The sequence below is a fragment of the Mytilus galloprovincialis genome, chromosome 4 (assembly GCF_965363235.1).
Source record: "Mytilus galloprovincialis chromosome 4, xbMytGall1.hap1.1, whole genome shotgun sequence".
NCBI classification, from domain to species: domain Eukaryota; kingdom Metazoa; phylum Mollusca; class Bivalvia; order Mytilida; family Mytilidae; genus Mytilus; species Mytilus galloprovincialis.
Window position 1 is genome coordinate 28,700,119 of NC_134841.1, and position 19,225 is coordinate 28,719,343.

The 19,225-nt window shown below is 32.1% G+C and overlaps 1 protein-coding gene across 1 annotated transcript; it reads left to right on the plus strand.

Annotated features, from left to right (window-relative positions):
• Positions 1-14: 14 nt before the first annotated feature.
• Positions 15-15,657, plus strand: LOC143071785 (transmembrane anterior posterior transformation protein 1 homolog). The gene is made up of 11 exons (XM_076246363.1): positions 15-163; positions 3,190-3,320; positions 5,117-5,241; positions 6,053-6,215; positions 7,184-7,319; positions 7,631-7,728; positions 8,187-8,337; positions 9,088-9,197; positions 9,433-9,492; positions 12,480-12,625; positions 14,986-15,657. The coding sequence occupies exons 1-11, from the start codon at positions 133-135 to the stop codon at positions 15,533-15,535; spliced, it is 1,701 nt and encodes a 566-aa protein (XP_076102478.1). The 5' UTR covers positions 15-132; the 3' UTR covers positions 15,536-15,657.
• Positions 15,658-19,225: the final 3,568 nt, after the last annotated feature.

Below are 19,225 nucleotides of genomic sequence, written 5' to 3' on the forward strand. Positions count from 1 at the left end.
GAAGCATCGGAAAGACTCAGATTTGTTTACAGACGAAATGAAACTAAAAATGCCTTGCTACATATCGCATTTGTTTGATTTCTCTCAGTACCTTTAAGAGTGTCCGACTGGCAGCAAAATCAAAGACTGAAGATGAATAAAACTTCGAATCAGGAGACACCTCGTAATGACGGTTTTCCCTATATATTTTTGATTATATTTTTAGACCTCCCGGTTTGTCCTATGATGTTGAACTGTTGGAAAAATATTTGTCACTTCTCCCGTTTGGCAGTAAAACACTATGGAAGGGCATCCGTATTGAAATGAAGGATGTGTAATTGATTGAGAATCTTTAACATTTTATACCATATCTATTTTTTACCATGATTATTTCGTACCATATTGTATACTAGAAAATCTCTATGAATGCCTTTATATACATGTACCATATGGACTATGCACTTATATATACCCCCCTAGTCTTATAATTTCGTTTCTATGATAATCTTGTTAATTTCGGAAGCAGGACAAATCGCCCCACTGGCAAAACACCCCACACCAAATTGCCCCACTTTTTCACCAACTCGCCCCACTATTAAAAAAATCGCCCCAAACAGGTTTACCAACTCGCCCCACTTTTTAAAAAATAGCCTCACTTGTGAAGAGGGTTAAATCCTTCCCCGGTCAACTCGCCCCACTTTTTAAAAAATAGCCTCACTTGTGAAGAGGGTTAAATCCTTCCCCGGTCAACTCGCCCCACTTTTTAAAAAATAGCCTCACTTGTGAAGAGGGTTAAATCCTTCCCCGGTCAACTCGCCCCACTTTTTAAAAAATAGCCTCACTTGTGAAGAGGGTTAAATCCTTCCCCGGTCAACTCGCCCCACTTATTGAAAAAAGGTAAAATCTACTTCAATATATAATTTTCTGGTCTTCCATCAAGCCCCACTCAGAGACATGTATGTATTTATATGTCTCTGCCCCAATTAAATGAACACTAACTTACAAAGAACACCAAATGAAACGAAATTTATTAAACCATTATTTTTTAAGTTGAATGATCATGATGATGTTTAACATTCTTAAAATATAATTGCAAATACATTTTCGTATCATTCATTGGAGAATAACTTTATACTTGTAAGCTTAGTTGTATAACAATTGAAAAGAAACCTTTTAATTGTATCATAATCATACAATTTAGGATTTCAATTAACAGCAATTTGATGTTATAGCACTTCACCAAGGATTTCATAGGTATTGAAGTGGGACAGGGACATTGATATACAACGGGATTGCATCTTTTTTCATAAGCGGGCGAGTTGACACTAATAAATTCATTGTGGTTTATCTATTTGTCCCGAGTGGGGCTAGTCAGCAAACCTTATTTCAGCGGGATTTCAACCCTTTTCATAAGTGGGGTATGTTGTTCAACCTTTTTGCAATGGGATTTTACCCTTTTTCATAAGTGGGGCGAGTTAGTAAACAAGAGTGGGGCGATTTTTTATAAAGTGGGACGAGTTTTTGAAAAAGTGGGGCGATTTGCCAGTGGGGCGAATTGTCATTGATTATTAATTTCATTAGCATAACTTTCACGGCCAGCATTATATGACTTTCTATAAACTTCTACTTCTTTAGGTATATCCAGTTATCCGTCAAATTTTCAATTAATATGAGGCAGGCATTACCTGTGAATGGAGACGAAATCTGTGTGAATAATTTTTTTAATTCAAACATGTTAATAAAAGAAACGGAAATACCGTAACATTTCCGATTTTGGTTCTGTTGTTAAGAATTTAGTTGTGATGTTATTTAAGTTATGACGTCATATTCAATGTAAACAAAGGAAAGCTGTCATCAGGTAACGTTTTTTTCGTAACAATCAATTATTAAAAAAGAATTGGTATTGATTTCCTTCCTTATATTTTACTAAACTGATAAATATATCTATTATTCAAAGTCTCATGCGAACAAGACAGGAAAAGGAAGTAGATTTCTGCGCAGATGCTGGGATTTAAAAAAGTCTGAAAAAAAGTTAAGGATTTTGAGTTCATTAGTACATGAAGAATGAAAATTTTGGGAATTTTCCCCAATTTTTTTTTTTTTTTTACTTTGATTTTTCTACCATTATTGTGTATTTCGTCCCCATGTTACCAAAGTTCTGCTGTAGATACAAATAAATTTTTACAAATAATTCAAAAAATAAATACTAAACAAGAAAATATGGTTTGAAAATTATATAATTTACAAAAAAAATACATATAACTACTAGAAATTACTGTTCAAATTTGTACTAAGAGAACAGTCATGACAGTGGATATAATAAGCTATGATTACAGAACGGTTATTATTTTGACTATAATCTACAAATGTAGATCTGTATAAACAAACACTTAAATTGTTATTGAATTAATTTGAATTTGTATAAATTCAGCACCATTTATGTGCTACAAAATGTATTCTTCAGTATTGAAGTCATATTGACCTAAAGAAGCTGATATGGATATTGCAGACTGCATTCATTGACTCATATATGTACATTACATTAAATACATTTTCCTGTTATAAAAAATTCAGAAAGGAAATATTTAGAAACATTAAAATGTTGGAATAAAGGGTTTTAACCCAATTTGTACATTTATATACTTGTACTAAGTCAGTTTAAATGTATTCAATGATTCAATACTCAATAAATAATATTTGAACAGGAGTGAAAATACACTGTCAAAAAATTTGAGTCATGAATTTAAAGTAAAGAAGTGATTTGGTCCAACTGAATAAGGTTCAAAATTAGCACTTCAGAAGCTCTCAAAAGATTTCAAGACCCCCTTAACATAAAAGTGTCCATATTTTGAGTTAGAGCTGATGAAGTTTTCTATAATTTTGATATAAATTGTCCAGAAAGTAGTACAACAGACTGTAAAAAGTTTATTGAAAAAGCGCAGGTGGGATTTTTTAAATTTTCATTTATTGTCTAAAAGAAATGCACTACGAAATAATTGTAGTCTGGGACCAGATGTATGTCTTGTTTGCTCTGGTTTAAAACAAACTCTTGCATGCTTGAAAAAAATAAAAATTATTTTCTCCTGATTGAATTCAGTTATATACATAAGTTTTTGTATAACATATTAAATTTTCCATTTTTTGTAAGTGATCATACTCACATATATTGAAATTAAAACAATAATGTAATATTCCATGCTCTTTATTTAGGAGTGTCAGTGTTTGGATATTTTAAATCTGAGTTGACAAGAGGTTACCTGCTGGAAAGTAATCAAGAAAAGTTTACAGAAAGAAGACAGAGAGTGTATACATTTATGAAAACACCAAGGGAACTTGAAAAGGTAAGTTATTTTTATACCCCCGCTTTAAAAAAGGGGGGGTATACTGTTTTACCTCTGTCTGTCAGTCCGTCCGTCAGTCTGTCCGTCCATCAGTCCGTCAGTCCGTCAGTCAGTCCGTCCCACGAAACTTCGTCACATTTTTCTCAGGAACTACACATCCACCCTTTCTGTAATTTGGTATCAACATTTATATATGTCAGCCATACCGTGTGATGCATTTTCAGATTCATCACTTGACAACTTCCTGTTTACCGAACACTTGTATGATTTTACACATGATAGCCAAGTTGAAAATTTTCGTCACATTTTTCTCAGGAACTACAACACAAGGATTTCTGTAATTTGGTTTCAGGATTTATATAAGTCAGCTATACCGTGTGATGCGTTTTCAGATTCATCACTCGACAACTTCCTGTTTACCGAACACTTGTATGATTTTACACATGATAGCCAAGTTGAAAATTTTCGTCACATTTTTCTCAGGAACTACAATACAAGGATTTCTGAAATTTGGTTTCAGGATTAATATAAGTCAGCTATACCGTGTGATACGTTTTCAGATTCATCACTCAACAACTTCCTGTTTACCGAACACTTGTATGATTTTACACATGATAGCCAAGTTGAAAATTTTTGTCACATTTTTCTCAGGAACTACAATACAAGGATTTCTGAAATTTGGTTTCAGGATTTATATAACTCAGCTATACCGTGTGATGCGTTTTCAGATTCATCACTTGACAACTTCCTGTTTACCGAACACTTGCATATTTTTAAACTATTAATATTATCCACTTGCGGCGGGGGTATCATCAGTGAGCAGTAGCTCGCAGTTTCACTTGTTATTTTTAAATTCAGAAATATAACTGAACTAAGCTTGAATAAACCAATAGCGTTGATCATGTTGATTGTAGAAGTTTACATACTAGAAGTTTCCAAATGTTTTACTTATATAAGTACTATTATAATAGTACATCTGTCTCCTATTTTCAAATAAAAGGATATTTTACATACATGTAGTTTGAATGTTAAATTTTCTGACTATTGTCTGTATATAAATAATACCTGGCATGACTGGTTCAATTATCTTTTGTTTAGATATTTGTGATGATTAACCAAAAAAGGAAAAAAAGAATATATATTTATATTTTCAAATGATTGTATCTTTCAATATAATTGCTTGTTATGAGTTTGCTGTGTCCATTTTTATTATACATTTGATCTGTGATGGGATATTCTGTGTTTATGCATGAGATATACGTATAGATTATAACATGCCCTTTTCCATATTGGCCCTGGTATCATCCAGAGACTCCCATATCAGCCTCGAGGCTTTCCGAGGGCCGATATGGGTTGAGGGATGATACCAGGGCCAATATGGAAATGACATGTTATAATCTATTTATCACATATTTAAGTTCTGCAGAAAAAAGTTCAATTTTAACAATTTAATGAAACATAATAGGTAAAAATCTGAAAAATTTTATCACAAAAGTGTCGTTAAGGATGAAATGACGTCACGTCATTTGGAATCAGGGCACAATAACCAATAACCTCTTTTTTGCCTCGGGAATTTTGAGGTTATTACATATGCAAAACCTGACGTATTCATATTTGTAACAAATATGTGATAATAAGTGTTACTTATAAGAAATAATTACAAACGTTTTTCGTTATTTTACTTACTCATGTTTAGAATCTTGTTGATTGTTTTTAGTCACATTTGATTTTATGTTGGTACTATATTTATAGATTTTATATACATATTTCATTTTTATTTTCATTTCTATTTTCAGTTCTTGTTTTATGGGTATTTGCACTTAATGGATGCATTCCTATTTATTTTTACATTCCTACCTCTCAGAATACTTGTAGCATTCCTCAAGATATTAACTCATCCATGTGGGCTACTCTCATCAAGGTAATTAATATATACATATGATAGTTCCAGCATTCTTTACCATACATATGACATAGTCGAGTAGGCAAATGGTTTTAAACTGGTAACTTTTTGGGGCCCTTGATAGCATGCTGTTCGGTTTGAGCCAAGGCTCTGTGTTGAAGACTGTACCTTGACCTATAATGGTTTGCTTTTATAAATTGTGACTTGGATGGAGAGTTGTCTCCTGGCACTCATACCACATCTTCTAATATCTAACTAAAGGTTACATGTAGGATCAGCGTGATCTTTCATTTATTAATTATTTTTGTATAGTTTTCGCAGAATCTCAGTAGAACAAAACTTTGGCAGCTTCATTCCAACATACAAATTTTGATTTCTTGCACATTCCCCTAAACTTCATAGGTCGTACTGCTTATATTATAATGTCACAGTAAAAACCAAGTGTTCGATGATGTTAGTTATTCCGAATGACCTGGAGACAACCAGTGTAAATGATTCATAAAAAAACAACTAGTGATTGGTTATGTATATGTTAAAAATTATGTTGGATAATCCTACTGAATAACACAGCTGCCTTAACAATAAAAAGATGAAAGATTTTAAACACTAATGTTTATATTTCCTCTGCACTTACACATTTAAAAGTTAATTGCTGTAATGGTGGTCGAGTGGTCAGATATTTACAAATTCAATCAAACGAGGACACGATAAAAAAAGAAATATGGATAATTGACATACAGACAGCAATCTTAAAACTTAATGAAAATATAATGACAGAATATTGTTCTTTGTATACATAGACATTTCAAATTTGCGTGGTTTTTTTTAGGACCAGACATATATTAGAGCCAGCCCAAGCTTGTGATATTCTGAAGGGCATTATTCTAGTAGTATGCTGTATTATAGTCAACTATATAGACACGTCCATGATGTACCATCTAGTTAGAGGTCAAGCTGTAATCAAACTGTATGTCTTCTATAACATGTTGGATGTAAGTATATAGACACGTCCATGATGTACCACCTAGTCAGAGGTCAACCTGTTATCAAACTATGTCTTCTATGACATGTTGGATGTAAATATATTGACACATCCATGATGTACCACTTTGTTAGAGGTCAAGCTGTTATCAAACTGTATGTCTTCTATAGCATGTTGGATGTAAGTTTATAGACAAGTCCATGATGTACCACCTAGTTAGAGGTCAAGCTGTGATCAAACTGTATGTCTTCTATAACATGTTGGATGTAAGTATATAGACACGTCCATGATGTACCACCTAGTTAGAGGTCAACCTGTTATCAAACTGTATGTCTCCTATAACATGTTGGATGTAAGTATATAGACACGTCCATGATGTACCACCTAGTTAGAGGTCAACCTGTTATCAAACTGTATGTCTTCTATAACATGTTGGATGTAAGTTTATAGACTCTTTTATGATGTTCCACCTTAAAGTGTTAACCGTGAAATACTGGTAATTGTATATTGAATATCTTTCAGATCCCCTCGAAACCATATTATATTCTGCATTGCCATTGTAATAACTATTAAGTGTCCTATATTATAAGGTTATTCATGGTTGATGTTGGGGTTTCATAACCCATAATGAGGAACAAGCTATTTTTTATGCCCAACCTACAATAGGAGATAGGCATAATGTTTTCTGGTCTGTGAGTCTGTCTGTCCATTTCTCTGTCTGTCCATCCGTCCGTCTGTCCTGCTTCAGGTTAAAGTTTTTGGTCATGGTAGTTTGTGATGAAGTTGAAGTCCAATCAACTTGAAACTTTGTACACATGTTCTCTATGATATAATTTTCTAATTTTAATGTCAAATTAGAGTTTTGGCCCCAATTTCACAGTCCAATGAACATAGAAAACGATAGTGCAAGTTTGGCATCCGTGTGCTATGGACACATTCTTGTTTTTTCTTATTTTAAAATCTTCATTTTACTTTCAGATGGCTGATAGACTGTTCTCAAGTTTTGGCCAAGATATTTTAGAAGCATTATTTTGGACAGCAACAGAACCAAAAGATAGAAAGAGAGAACATGTGGGCGTCATACCACATCTAATATTGGCTATTATTTATGTCAGTATCCTTTCGAGAAATTATTGATACACAATCATTTAAATGTCATTATTATTATAATTATGATTTCTGTTTGCATGAAACATACATGGAATACAAATTTTATATTGTTAGAAAAGTCAGGTACATGGACAATTTTCTTTTAAATTATAATTACTGGTAAAATAATGCAAAAAAAGTGCATGTTCTAGTGTGGAAATGTATTGTCAGATATAAGAGTCTGGCTTTTAGCAAGAAATCTTTTAATTTTAAGTTTATAAAAGAAAAGAAGTCTTTCCTACATTTCTTAGAAATCATTTCTTAACCTATCATCAGTTATACATACATTACTGATTTTGTTCCAGGCTACTGTATTGAATGTAGCATTTAATTCTCACAACAAAGCTTTGTTAACAATAATGATGTCAAATAATGTGAGTACAGCTTGTCTTTATTTGTTGATTCTGTTGTAACTAAAAATTAATTGTTGACACAGAGATATGTCTTGTTTCTGTGTAATTTTTTTAAGTATAATTCAAAGGTTAAAGAGGAATTGGCAAAACTTTAAAATGTAATTTTGCAAAATTTGATGGACACATAGATTTTGGGATGGTAACAAGTAATCTTATGGAAATACATGATTCACTGAATTACCAATAGTGGTTCATCTTAAACAAATTCAATCACAAACAGCACATGAAAAGAATGCCTAATTCTATCTTCCATTGCAGCTTTGCAGGAAAGACAAACCAAGGCATTAATTCTATATAAAGTTTTGAGTCTAATGTTTTATTAAAGTATAGAACATTTCAGTTCAAGTAGAATCATAATGGATTGAAAGAAGATATTTATTTTTCAACTGATACAACTTTAAATGTTTGTTTGCTTTTAGTTTGTAGAAATTAAATCTAACATGTTTAAGAAGATAGATAAAGGATTTCTCTACCATATAGCCTGTAGTGATGTAAAGGAAAGATTTGTATATGTTATACTGCTGAGTGTAGTCTTCATAAGAAATATGACAGAATTCTCCTGGAATCCAGGTATGTGTCACATGGTCTGTAGAGAGATTTACAAATGAAATACATAATTAGCAGAAGGCTTTTTTTCCTTCTTTTATTACTAATAACATCAAAGGGATACAATATATCTCTAGACTCATTGACATCACAATTCATTTTTATGCCCACACTTAATAGCAGGGGCATTAAGTTTAACCATTGTTTATATATATGTACGTACAATTCATTTTTATGCCCACACTTAATAGCAGGGGCATTAAGTTTAACCATTGTTTATATATATGTACGTACATGTGTTTGTCCGTATGTATGTCCTAAAATTGGTTTCTGTTCTCTAACTTTAGTTTGCCTTAACCAAATGATATGAAGCTTATACACAATTCTTATTACCACAAAACACAGATCAAGGATGAATTTTGGTGGTGTTATTTTAACTCTTTTAGAGTTATGGCCCTTTACAGATGGGAACATTTTCGGTTTCCGTTCTCTAACTTAAGTTTGCCTCAACCAAATGTTATAGAACTTATCAAAATACTTATTACCACAAAACTCAGATCAAGTAATCATTTGGGTATGTTTACTTTTACTGTCTTCAGTTATGTCCCTTTCTAACTAGATATGATATGCAAGCAGGGGCATCATCTGTGTCCCATGGACACATTCCTCATGTATTCTATTATTGTATAGGACACATGTATATAGCAACTAGAATTTCAATCTTCATGGTTTGCTTTTTCATGACCGGAAAGTTTTATACATTTTGTTTTTCAGATCATATTTGGGTGATTATTCCAGACGCAGTTATGGTATTAATAGCTGAGTTATTTGTAGACTGGATTAAACATGCCTTCATAGTCAAGTTTAATGAAATACCAGCTGATGTAAGTTAACAAGATAGGAGATATTGTATGAATTAAGTTTGATAATGAAATACCAACTTTTGTCCATTATTCATGGAGCCTCAAGAATGATAAAATATAAGGTGTATTATTCTTTCTTTGTAAGATGTAGTTTTGATATGATTTTAGGTGTACCATTGTTTCTATGTAAGATAATGTTGATATAGTTTAAGGTATAACATTCTTTCTCTAAGATATAGTGTTTATATAATTTTAGGTGTACCATTCCTTCTCTGTAAGACTAGCAGAAGACCTTGTAGCCAACAGACAGAACAGGGTATAACCTTTTATGTATAGTTATTATGTGATGGTTTTTGTTCCATTTCTGCATTTTCAGTTATCAGTCAAATATGGCATAAGATTTTTATACAAAGTAAAACCAACAACCTTTAACATATCAGGAACTATCTCTATCACAACAGAGATAAGAGTACCCAGTGAGGGAATTGACAAGAGTGTTTAGGAAATCCTCTTTGTGTTTTTACATATATGATAAGTATTCAATGAATTCTTGCACGCAATTTTTTGGTATTTTAGAATAATAAGCTATTTTGAAAGATGTAAAAATTACCAAAATAACCAAACTATAGGTCAATGTACGGCTTTCATTAATGAGCTGAACTCATTCTGCATAGAAACTTTATATAAAAGCCCCCATAAGGACAAATGTAAAACAATTCAAACAAGGAAAACTAAAGGCATGAACAAAAAACAAATATGATATGCAGCTATAATCAAACACCCTTGATTAAAGGCTCATGACTTCGGACAAGTAAATAAGGGTTGTGGTTGCACATGTTACCAACATCCAACATTCCCCTAAATCTGCGACCGTGATGTAACAGCACATCATAACAACAAGCTGTTTAAATTAGTTGAATAAGGCTAACATCCACTTCTTTTGAACTTTGATGCATAATTGTCTCTTTGGTCTCATTCAACTTGTCCTTCTTTAATCAACTCATCAGTTCAATACTATGTTTAATTTTTTTATTCTGACTGGTTAAGGTGATCAAGCTTAGGTACTTATTTTTATATGACCGCAACAAATTTTGCGGTCATATATTGGTATCACGTTGTCAGCGTTGCCCTAAGACGGATGGTTTCCGGATAATAACGTTGGTATAAGAAAATAGAAATCAATAAAATTTTGACACAATAATTATAACCACAAAAGAAAGCTTGGGATTGATTTTGGGGGTTATGGTCCCTAAGGTTAAGGAATTAGGGGCCAAAAGGGCCCAAAACAAGCATTTATCTAGTGTCAGGACAATAAGTTGTGTATAGCTTTTTAAATTGTTCTAAAATTGTACCACAATGTTTAATATCATAAGTAGAAGGTTGGGATATATTTTAAGGGTTATGGGGCAAACAGTGTAGGGATAAAGGGCCAAAAAGGGGCCAAAAACAAGCATTTTTGTAGTTTAAGACAATAAATTGGAGTTATCTTTCTTTGTCCAGAATGGTTGTTGAATCACCTAAAACCAATGCTTTATAAAATTTTCTTTAAAAATTGGAGTTATCTTTCGTTGTCCCGAATAGTAGTTGAATCAACTTAAATCAATGCTATATACAATATACAATGCAATATTCATTTTACTTCCAACTGATAAATTGAAGCAATCTTTACCATTCAGTGTTTACAAGCACTCTGATTACCATTCTAGGGTTATGCCCTCTACAAGTGGAAAAATTGAAGAATTTTTTCGTTTCTGTTCTCTTAAAGTCATAAGAAACGAGTGGGTGAAAAATAATGTTCTTCCAATTCTTGAACCAATGCATACAAACATCACAAACTTAGTCTTCTGTGCACGAATTTATCATTTTTGCATACGGAAAATATGTCGGGGGAATTGCTTCCTGGAAGGAAGCAATTAAAATAAAGTAAACTTCTTCTAAATATGAATAAATTAAAGAATTTTCTTCAGAAAAAAGTATATGTACATAAGTTTTATAATGAAAACTATCCATTGTGTTATAAAAAATCATATGCATTATTTTTTTTGATTTGAGGTTTCTTATGACTTTAACTAAATTTAGTCTCAACTAAATTTAATTAAATGTATATGATGCTTATTACCTTTAAACTCAGTTTATGTTCAATTTTTGGCAGCTTCACTTTTATAGTTCTTGAGTTATGTCCCTTTATAACGTTATATGCTATACCGTATTTATTCTATTAAACGCCCCAGGGGCGAAGACAATTTCCGAAAGGGGGGCATCAATTAGAGAAACGAATTTCGTACCTTACTTCATTGACCTTTACCTGAATTTTGTTGAAACAGACTATATAGTAACATACACGTGTTTCTTATTGTCTCCATAATCTATAAATAGCGTTTATCGTTAATGTGACCTCATCTAATAATTTGTTAAAATTTATAACGTACTGTGTAACTGACAGATCTATTTTTGGAACTTGTACACACTGTGTTGTATTATCGGAGTGGATTAAAACATGGAGGGGATCCCGGATCCCGCTTGCTGTTTTGTCAGATTCCCGTTTCCCACTTACACTATGTACGTAAGCAATTCTCAATTTTTTTGCAATTTCCCGTGTCCCGCTAGACTCCATTTCCCGTTTTCATGGCACAATAATTTGATTTTCACGTGTTACGCTTAAAAAAAATCTGCAATCCCACGTCACGCTTAGACCCCAATGAGGCCCACTATGGACGTTATTGATTTTTCGTTTCATGTTTCTGAGTGACCGGGTCAATGTCTTTGAAATATTGTAATGGGTAAGTTTTAAATTAATTTTTTTAACTTCAAAATGGGGGCGTTTATTAGAAGTCAAAAGTTCTGAACACACCATTTTCGGTAGGGGGCGTTAATTAGAAGGGGGGCTTTAAACAGAATAAATACGGTATATTTTTTGAGAGGATTAATATTCAACAGCATAGTGAATTGCTCAAAAGAAAAAAAAATATTTTTAAGTTCATTAGACCACATTCATTCTGTGTCAGAAACCTATGCTGTGTCAACCATTTAATCACAATCCAAATTCAGAGCTGTATCCAGCTTGAATGTTGTGTCCATACTTGCCCCAACTGTTCAGGGTTGGACCTCTGCGGTGGTTTAAAGCTGCGCCCTGCTGAGCATCTGGTGACAGGCTTACATAGATTATTCTGATATGTTGTTTTGATCAAGCCTACCTAAGTTTTACAGGCTTACATAGATTATTCTAATATGTTGTTTTGATGAATCTAAACTATTTTTTTCAGGTTTACATAGATTATTTTGATCTGTTACCTATTTTTACAGGCGTACATAGATTATTCTGATCTGTTGGCCAGGAGGATGGGATTTACACCATTACCACTAGCCTGTCTACTAGTCAGGATATGTACCAGATCATTTAAGATATCAGGTTCCCTTGGTGTCTGTATTATAATTGCTCTATATTTATGGTGAGTAGAATGTACTTTTTATTTAAAAATAAACCATTTTTAAGAGTAGAGACTTTAAGATAATTGCCTTGCCAATGTAGAATATCTTGCATGGTTGTGGTTGCATTGCAAATTTATTTAAATATGAATTCATTTTGCATGAGTTCAATATTGGTTTTAACCAGATTTAATGGTATTGCCTTATTAAGCCAGTGCAAATACAGAAAGAAACCTTAAATTTTTGGTTCATCCATACCCTGGAAATCAACAAATATTGGTATCCCATGAAAAATAACAAATCCACAGTGCTATGACAATATATTTTTTTGTAAGAATTCAATTATCATATATTTTAATAATAAGGAATTAAAAAGAACATGACTTAGGAAATAATTCACAAGATACAGAAATTGGATTTCATGAATTAAAGATTTTCATCTGCATTTGAAGAGGTAAAACAGTCAGGATTCTACTTCGTCAAAATTATCTCCCCATTACGCCAGTTCGTTTTCACAATCGTAGAATTGGAAGCCATTGTAGGGATGACGTGCTGCCAATTTTGCTCTTGAAAACAGATAAATTTATCCACATAGCACCATTACAATTCTTATACGTCAGCTGTAATTTAAAAGACAAATTTATCTACTAGCTAATGAGCATCAGTTAATGATCTTGTTTGCATTGGTTCAACTTAAAACTATTGTCTGAACGGTAGTCAGGTGGAATTTTCGAAAATTCTTAAACATTTAAAAAAATTCTAATTAAATATTTTGTGGAAGGGCAGACAAAATATTTTCAGTGGTTGAACACTGGTTATCACGCACAAAAAATTACATTTTTTTGTAGATATGCATTTTCATCATTCAACTTAAAAGACTGTCGTCAAGTACTTTTAGTAAAAAATTAGCTATTTGAATACACCTACTCTGTTTTTGTGATTCATTAGATAGGTATTTCACTTGACCCATATATTTCATTTATTGTACTGTGATTTTTTTATGTTATAAAGTCAACCTGTAGCTTTGATATATAAAAATGATAGAATCTGAAGCGAGATGATAGTTAAAATACTCTTGCTTTGTACGATTTAAAGACAAAATATACTCCTCAAACACACCCTATCATGAAAAGGTGCACTCGATTTTCTCTTTTCGATACAATTGTTACCCATTTTTTGGAATTTTTTCTTGAGTCACATAATGGAAGGGCAGACAGGAAAATTACTAATAGATTGATATGTTCTCCGTCCGTGGTAATTTTTTTTTTAAATCAGAGATTTTCTACATCCAACTTGATAGATACCCATGTCGTCGACTTGATATCTAATTGTTCTGCATTACTATGTAATAGATGAATTGAAAACTTATGCTCATGGTGTTTTTAAAATAAAACACTTGTTAATTGAAAAGAAAATTGTTGTTTTATTTGTTTCTATTAACTTATATAATTTTTGTTACTATAGTTCAAAACAGTAAGCATTTATCGCCTTCTCTTACAAAGAGCTTCAATTCTTTTGTTCTATTTCAACTGGGTTTCCGTCTGGTAAAAATGTTATTAAGATTATAAAACTTCAATCAAACAAGAGTTATTTCCCATGCAGTATTATAGTCAACATAGTTATCCTGTGTTACCCGTCAAATTTCTTTAAATTAGCCAATTCATAAACTCAGTTCTACACTAAAAGTCATTCTTTATCAATAAGATTATATAAAATAATAAAAAAATATTAAATTATTGGTTTGGGTTGGAACTTTGTTTATTGAAATGAATATATAAATAAAAAAAAGAAATACATAACTTTTGAATAACTGGTTTGAACATGGATCATATATTTATTAAATTCTGCTTTCAATATGTGTAAGTCTAGAATTGCAGGCTGATTTATATATTATTAACTTCAATCGTATATAGCAAAAAAGAGTTCCATTAAGAATATATCTGAATGTCTATTAAAATGATTCTAAAAATACATCATGACATATCTCCCCTTCCCCAACCTGCAACCACTCAACCCCCAGATAAGATTGCTACTTGACCACATACAGATCCATAGGCGGTCGACGTAACAGTATTAAACCAATCACAATATCACTAATTTATCCGAGGTGCAATAAGTATTCATATCATGAGATGAGTTTTTATAGATTAACAGTTTACCATATACCTGTGTATTCTTTACATGATAATACCTTTCCTTTACTAGAATGTGTTTGTTGTGCCTTTCCTTTACCAGAGTGACTTATATACATGCTAAAGTTGAAGGGAATATATCTTCATGGTAATAGGACAATCCCACTTTGACACTTTTTAAACCACTGTTTATATGATATACTCAAACCTAAAAAATAGGTTGAAACATAAAGTTTTATTTTATTTTTCAGTTTGATGACATTTAAAGTCCTAACAAGTATAATAGTTCTAGGTAAAGCTTATGATCTCATTAAAGACAAACCAAAGGAAACAGAAACAACAAAATCTACAGAGAAACCATGTTCAACAGAAACAACTGATGTATTTGCTGACTCTTCACAAATTCTCACACAGTCCAGCTTTGTGGATAATATTGGACCTGATATTGACAAACAGCCAACAGGAAATCTTAATAATTCTTTGAAAAGTAACAGCTCTATTTCACAAAAGTCTATGACAAGTGATTTATCCACAGAAAATATGACTTTGTCAGATGACCATATAACATCAACACAAACAGTATTTACAGAAGAAATGAATATTTCTAAACCAGAATTATTTTCACAAGAATCAGTATCAGACAGTTTTATAAATAAGGAAGATGATACAGTAATATTAGAAGAGAAAAAGGATAAAAATGAAGAAACTGTTCATGATATTGATAAACCTGTTAAACCTTATGATAATCCTAGAGAAGATGAAGTTAGGCACAGAAAAATGACAGTAGAAAATAAAGATTAAAGAACTAAATACTTATAATTGCAGCAGCAGCCTTTTTTATACTACTGTTTGAAAAAATCAATGTGCAATGAATGTTTGTCGTATCTACAATATAGGTCGTACAAAGCTAGAGATAGGTGTTACTTTTCAGTGTTGTTGTTAATATGTTGTTTGCAGCTTTTTATATCAAGGGTATTAAAAATCAGAGACAATCCATAATTATAATAATATACTGTTTAAAATGTCATAATACCTACATTCCATTTAGACCGAAATTGTCAGACAATTTTTTATTGGTTATTAAAGTTTTTTTTTACCAATGTTTTAACATTTGGCTATTTTTGTTTTATAACTATTACAGTGAAAGAAATAATCAACAAGACAAAATCTACAAATAAATCCACATTGTTGGTATTGTCAATTGATAAAATTGAGAAAGGAAATGGTGAATATGTCAAAGCGACAACCACCCGACCATAGAGCAAACAACAGCCGAAGGCAACCAATGGGTCTTCAATGTAGCGAGAATTCCCGCACCCGTAGGTGTCCTTCAGCTGGCCCCTAAAATATGCATAATAGTACAGTGATAATGGACGTCATACTAAACTCCGAATTATACACAAGAAACTAAAATTTAAAATCATACAAGACTAACAAAGGCCAGAGGCTCCTGACTTGGGACAGGCGCAAAATTGCGGCGGGGTTAAACATGTTTATGAGATCTCAACCCTCCCCCTATACCTCTAGCCAATGTAGAAAAGTAAAAGAATAACAATACGCACATTAAAATTCAGTTCAAGAGAAGTCCGAGTCTGATGTCAAAAGATGTAACAAAAGAAAATAAATAAAATGACAATAATACATAAATAACAACAGACTACTAGCAGTTAACTGACATGCCAGCTCCAGACCTCAATTAAACTGATTGAAAGATTATGTCTTCATCATATGAATATCAGGTACAATCCCTCCCGTTAGGGGTTTAGTATCATACTATCATAAAATATATGAGAAGAACATAACCCGTGTCATGCCAACAACTGTTTTTTTTAAGAAATAAATGTGTTTAGTTCCGATGCAAAGACCCTATCAGTGAATCAATGTTAAAGCCAAAATATGCAATCTTTAATGACCTGACAACAGTATCGTAACTATATCCCCTTTTGATAAGTCTATTTAAAGGTTTTGTTAGTTTCTGAGGAGAATACTGACATTTTTGTGCTTTATAAAGAATATTTCCATAAAATTTTGGATGTGAAATACCTGAACGTATAAGATGTCTGCATGTTGAGTTATATTTACGAATTATTTCCTTATACCGGTGATAAAATTTAGTAAATGTTTTGACCAGTTTGTGATATCGAAAACCCTGGTGTAATAATTTTTCAGTAATACATAAATTTCTCTCGCTAAAATCTGATACATTGTTACATACACGAGCGAATCGTACAAGTTGAGATATATAAACACCATAAGATGGTGACAAGGGAACGTCACCATCTAAAAATGGATAATTAACAATAGGAAATGAAAAATCATCTCTTTTATGATAAATTTTTGTATTAAGCTTCCCGTTTATGATATAGATATCAAGATCGAGGAAAGGGCAGTGGTCATTGTTATCATTAGCTTTATTTAAAGTAAGTTCTACAGGATAAATTTCTTTAGTATACATACTGAAGTCGTCATTATTTAGAGCCAATATATCATCCAAATATCTAAAAGTATTGTTAAATTTTTGTATCAAATGTTGTTTTGATGGGTCTTTGCTAATTTTAGTCATAAATTGTAACTCATAACAATACAAAAACAGGTCCGCAATAAGTGGTGCACAGTTAGTCCCCATTGGAATTCCAATAACTTGACGATATACGGAATCTCCAAAGCGAACAAAAATGTTATCAAGTAAAAATTCAAGTGCATAAATAGTATCAAAGCATGTCCAATTGACATAGTTCTTTTGTTTATTGCTACTAAAAAATGATCTAAAAGAGTTTGAACATATGTACTCGCATTCCGACTTTTTAAATGCCCAGTTAATTAGGGATGTGAATTTTTTCTTAATAAGAATATGAGGCAAAGTGGTATATAGGGTAGAAAAATCAAAACTTTGAACAGATTCAAAATCACCAATATATGCATGCAATTTATCAAGTACTTCCAACGAGTTTTTGACACTCCAAAAGTAATTAATTCCACTATTTTCAAAGGCCTTATTTGAACAATTTATTATCAGGTTTTTTATTGTACCAAGTGTACTAGTAAGTAAAACAGACAATTTAGTAGTTGAACAATGGCTGGAAGATGAAATAAATCTATATTTGTAAGGTTTTTTGTGCAGCTTCGGAAGCCAGTACATAGTTGGGACTTTCATTGTGTTTGGTTCTGCTTGTAAAGAAGTAGTTAAAAGTTTATGTTTGTTACAGATGTCGTTTTCTGAAAATGAAGTCAGTTGGAATGTTGGTGAATTCGTGATTTCCTTTTGCAGAACCTCTATATAAAATTTACGTCAAACAATAATGATATTATTAGCAGCTTTATCAGCCGGGACAAAAACAAATTCCTTGGCTAGTTCTGTTAGTTTATTTTTGATACGCGAAATAGGGTTTTTATAGTTTTTGTTGAGGGTAAAATGTTCTTTAAAATGTTGTATTCGAATATCAACTATCTTCATTACTGAATTAAAAAAAGAGTCCAAAGATTTTTTGTCAGCTTTTTCCCGTTTTACCCATTTCAAACAGTAGGCGCGGAGTGAGTCGTTGATGATATTACGACACTCATTCCAGTTAATAGTTGACGGGGGACGATATTTAGGTCCTTTACTAAGGAATGATTTTAACTCTCGGTCGCGAACGATGTTAAGGTCTCCTGTTATAACATGGGAAATTGGTCCATAGGTGTATTCTGAATTACTGCAATTACACGACATAGGTGTATTTTCAGTGATATTTACATCTTTACACAATTGGCTATAATTAAACACATATTTTCGGGTAGATTTCTTGTAAATATAACAAATGAGAGGGAGTTCAGTATTATCAAAATATCCAGGAATTTGGTCTTTAACAGAATGGTCGTTAAAAATACCTGCAATATTTACAAAATCAAAACCTTTATTGACATACTTTATTTTAATAAAATGTTTTTTATGATCTTCAGGGCGATCAATTTTTGGAAACAGTTTAGAATAACAATATGCCATTATAATTTGGACAATTTCATACTTAGGACTGTAATATGAAATTGTGTTGCAATCCTCTAAAATTTTATTTAATTTATTTATAGGTAAAGAACAAAGCTTGGTTAACAGATAATGTCTGCCGTTGTTTTTTGAAATGGAAATTAGGTCCGAAATATTTGTATGGTTGGTCCGGTGAGACTTTAAAGGAGCAATGGTTCTTAAATGGGGATTTATTTACCAATTTATTTCTTTTTACCAATCATTTTGAAAACTGTAATAGTTTAGTTTAAACATATTTATTTATAGTGGATTGGAAAACAAGTCATTGCAACTTATATTACTCCCTTTCAACTCAGTTGCGCTTGAGAGTGCTGCCTTGTAGATTAGTCTTTTCTTTTTTTGAAATCTACAATGGTGTCTTTTACATGCAAAGAGATATGGCGCTCTCTTTACCTGGGTCAGCCAATTATAATCCCCTTCCGACAGACTATCATTGTTTCTCAAGACCATGCATACAAATGGTGTCACGG

Bases quoted from the DNA above. Each gene is read 5' to 3' on its own strand.
- LOC143071785 (XM_076246363.1), top strand. From the start codon at position 133: ATGAATAAAACTTCGAATCAGGAGACACCTC. The intron at 6,216-7,183 runs GTAAGTATATAG...TTTTACTTTCAG, and splicing joins TCTTCTATAACATGTTGGAT to ATGGCTGATAGACTGTTCTC. The intron at 9,493-12,479 runs GTATAACCTTTT...CTATTTTTACAG, and splicing joins TAGCCAACAGACAGAACAGG to GCGTACATAGATTATTCTGA.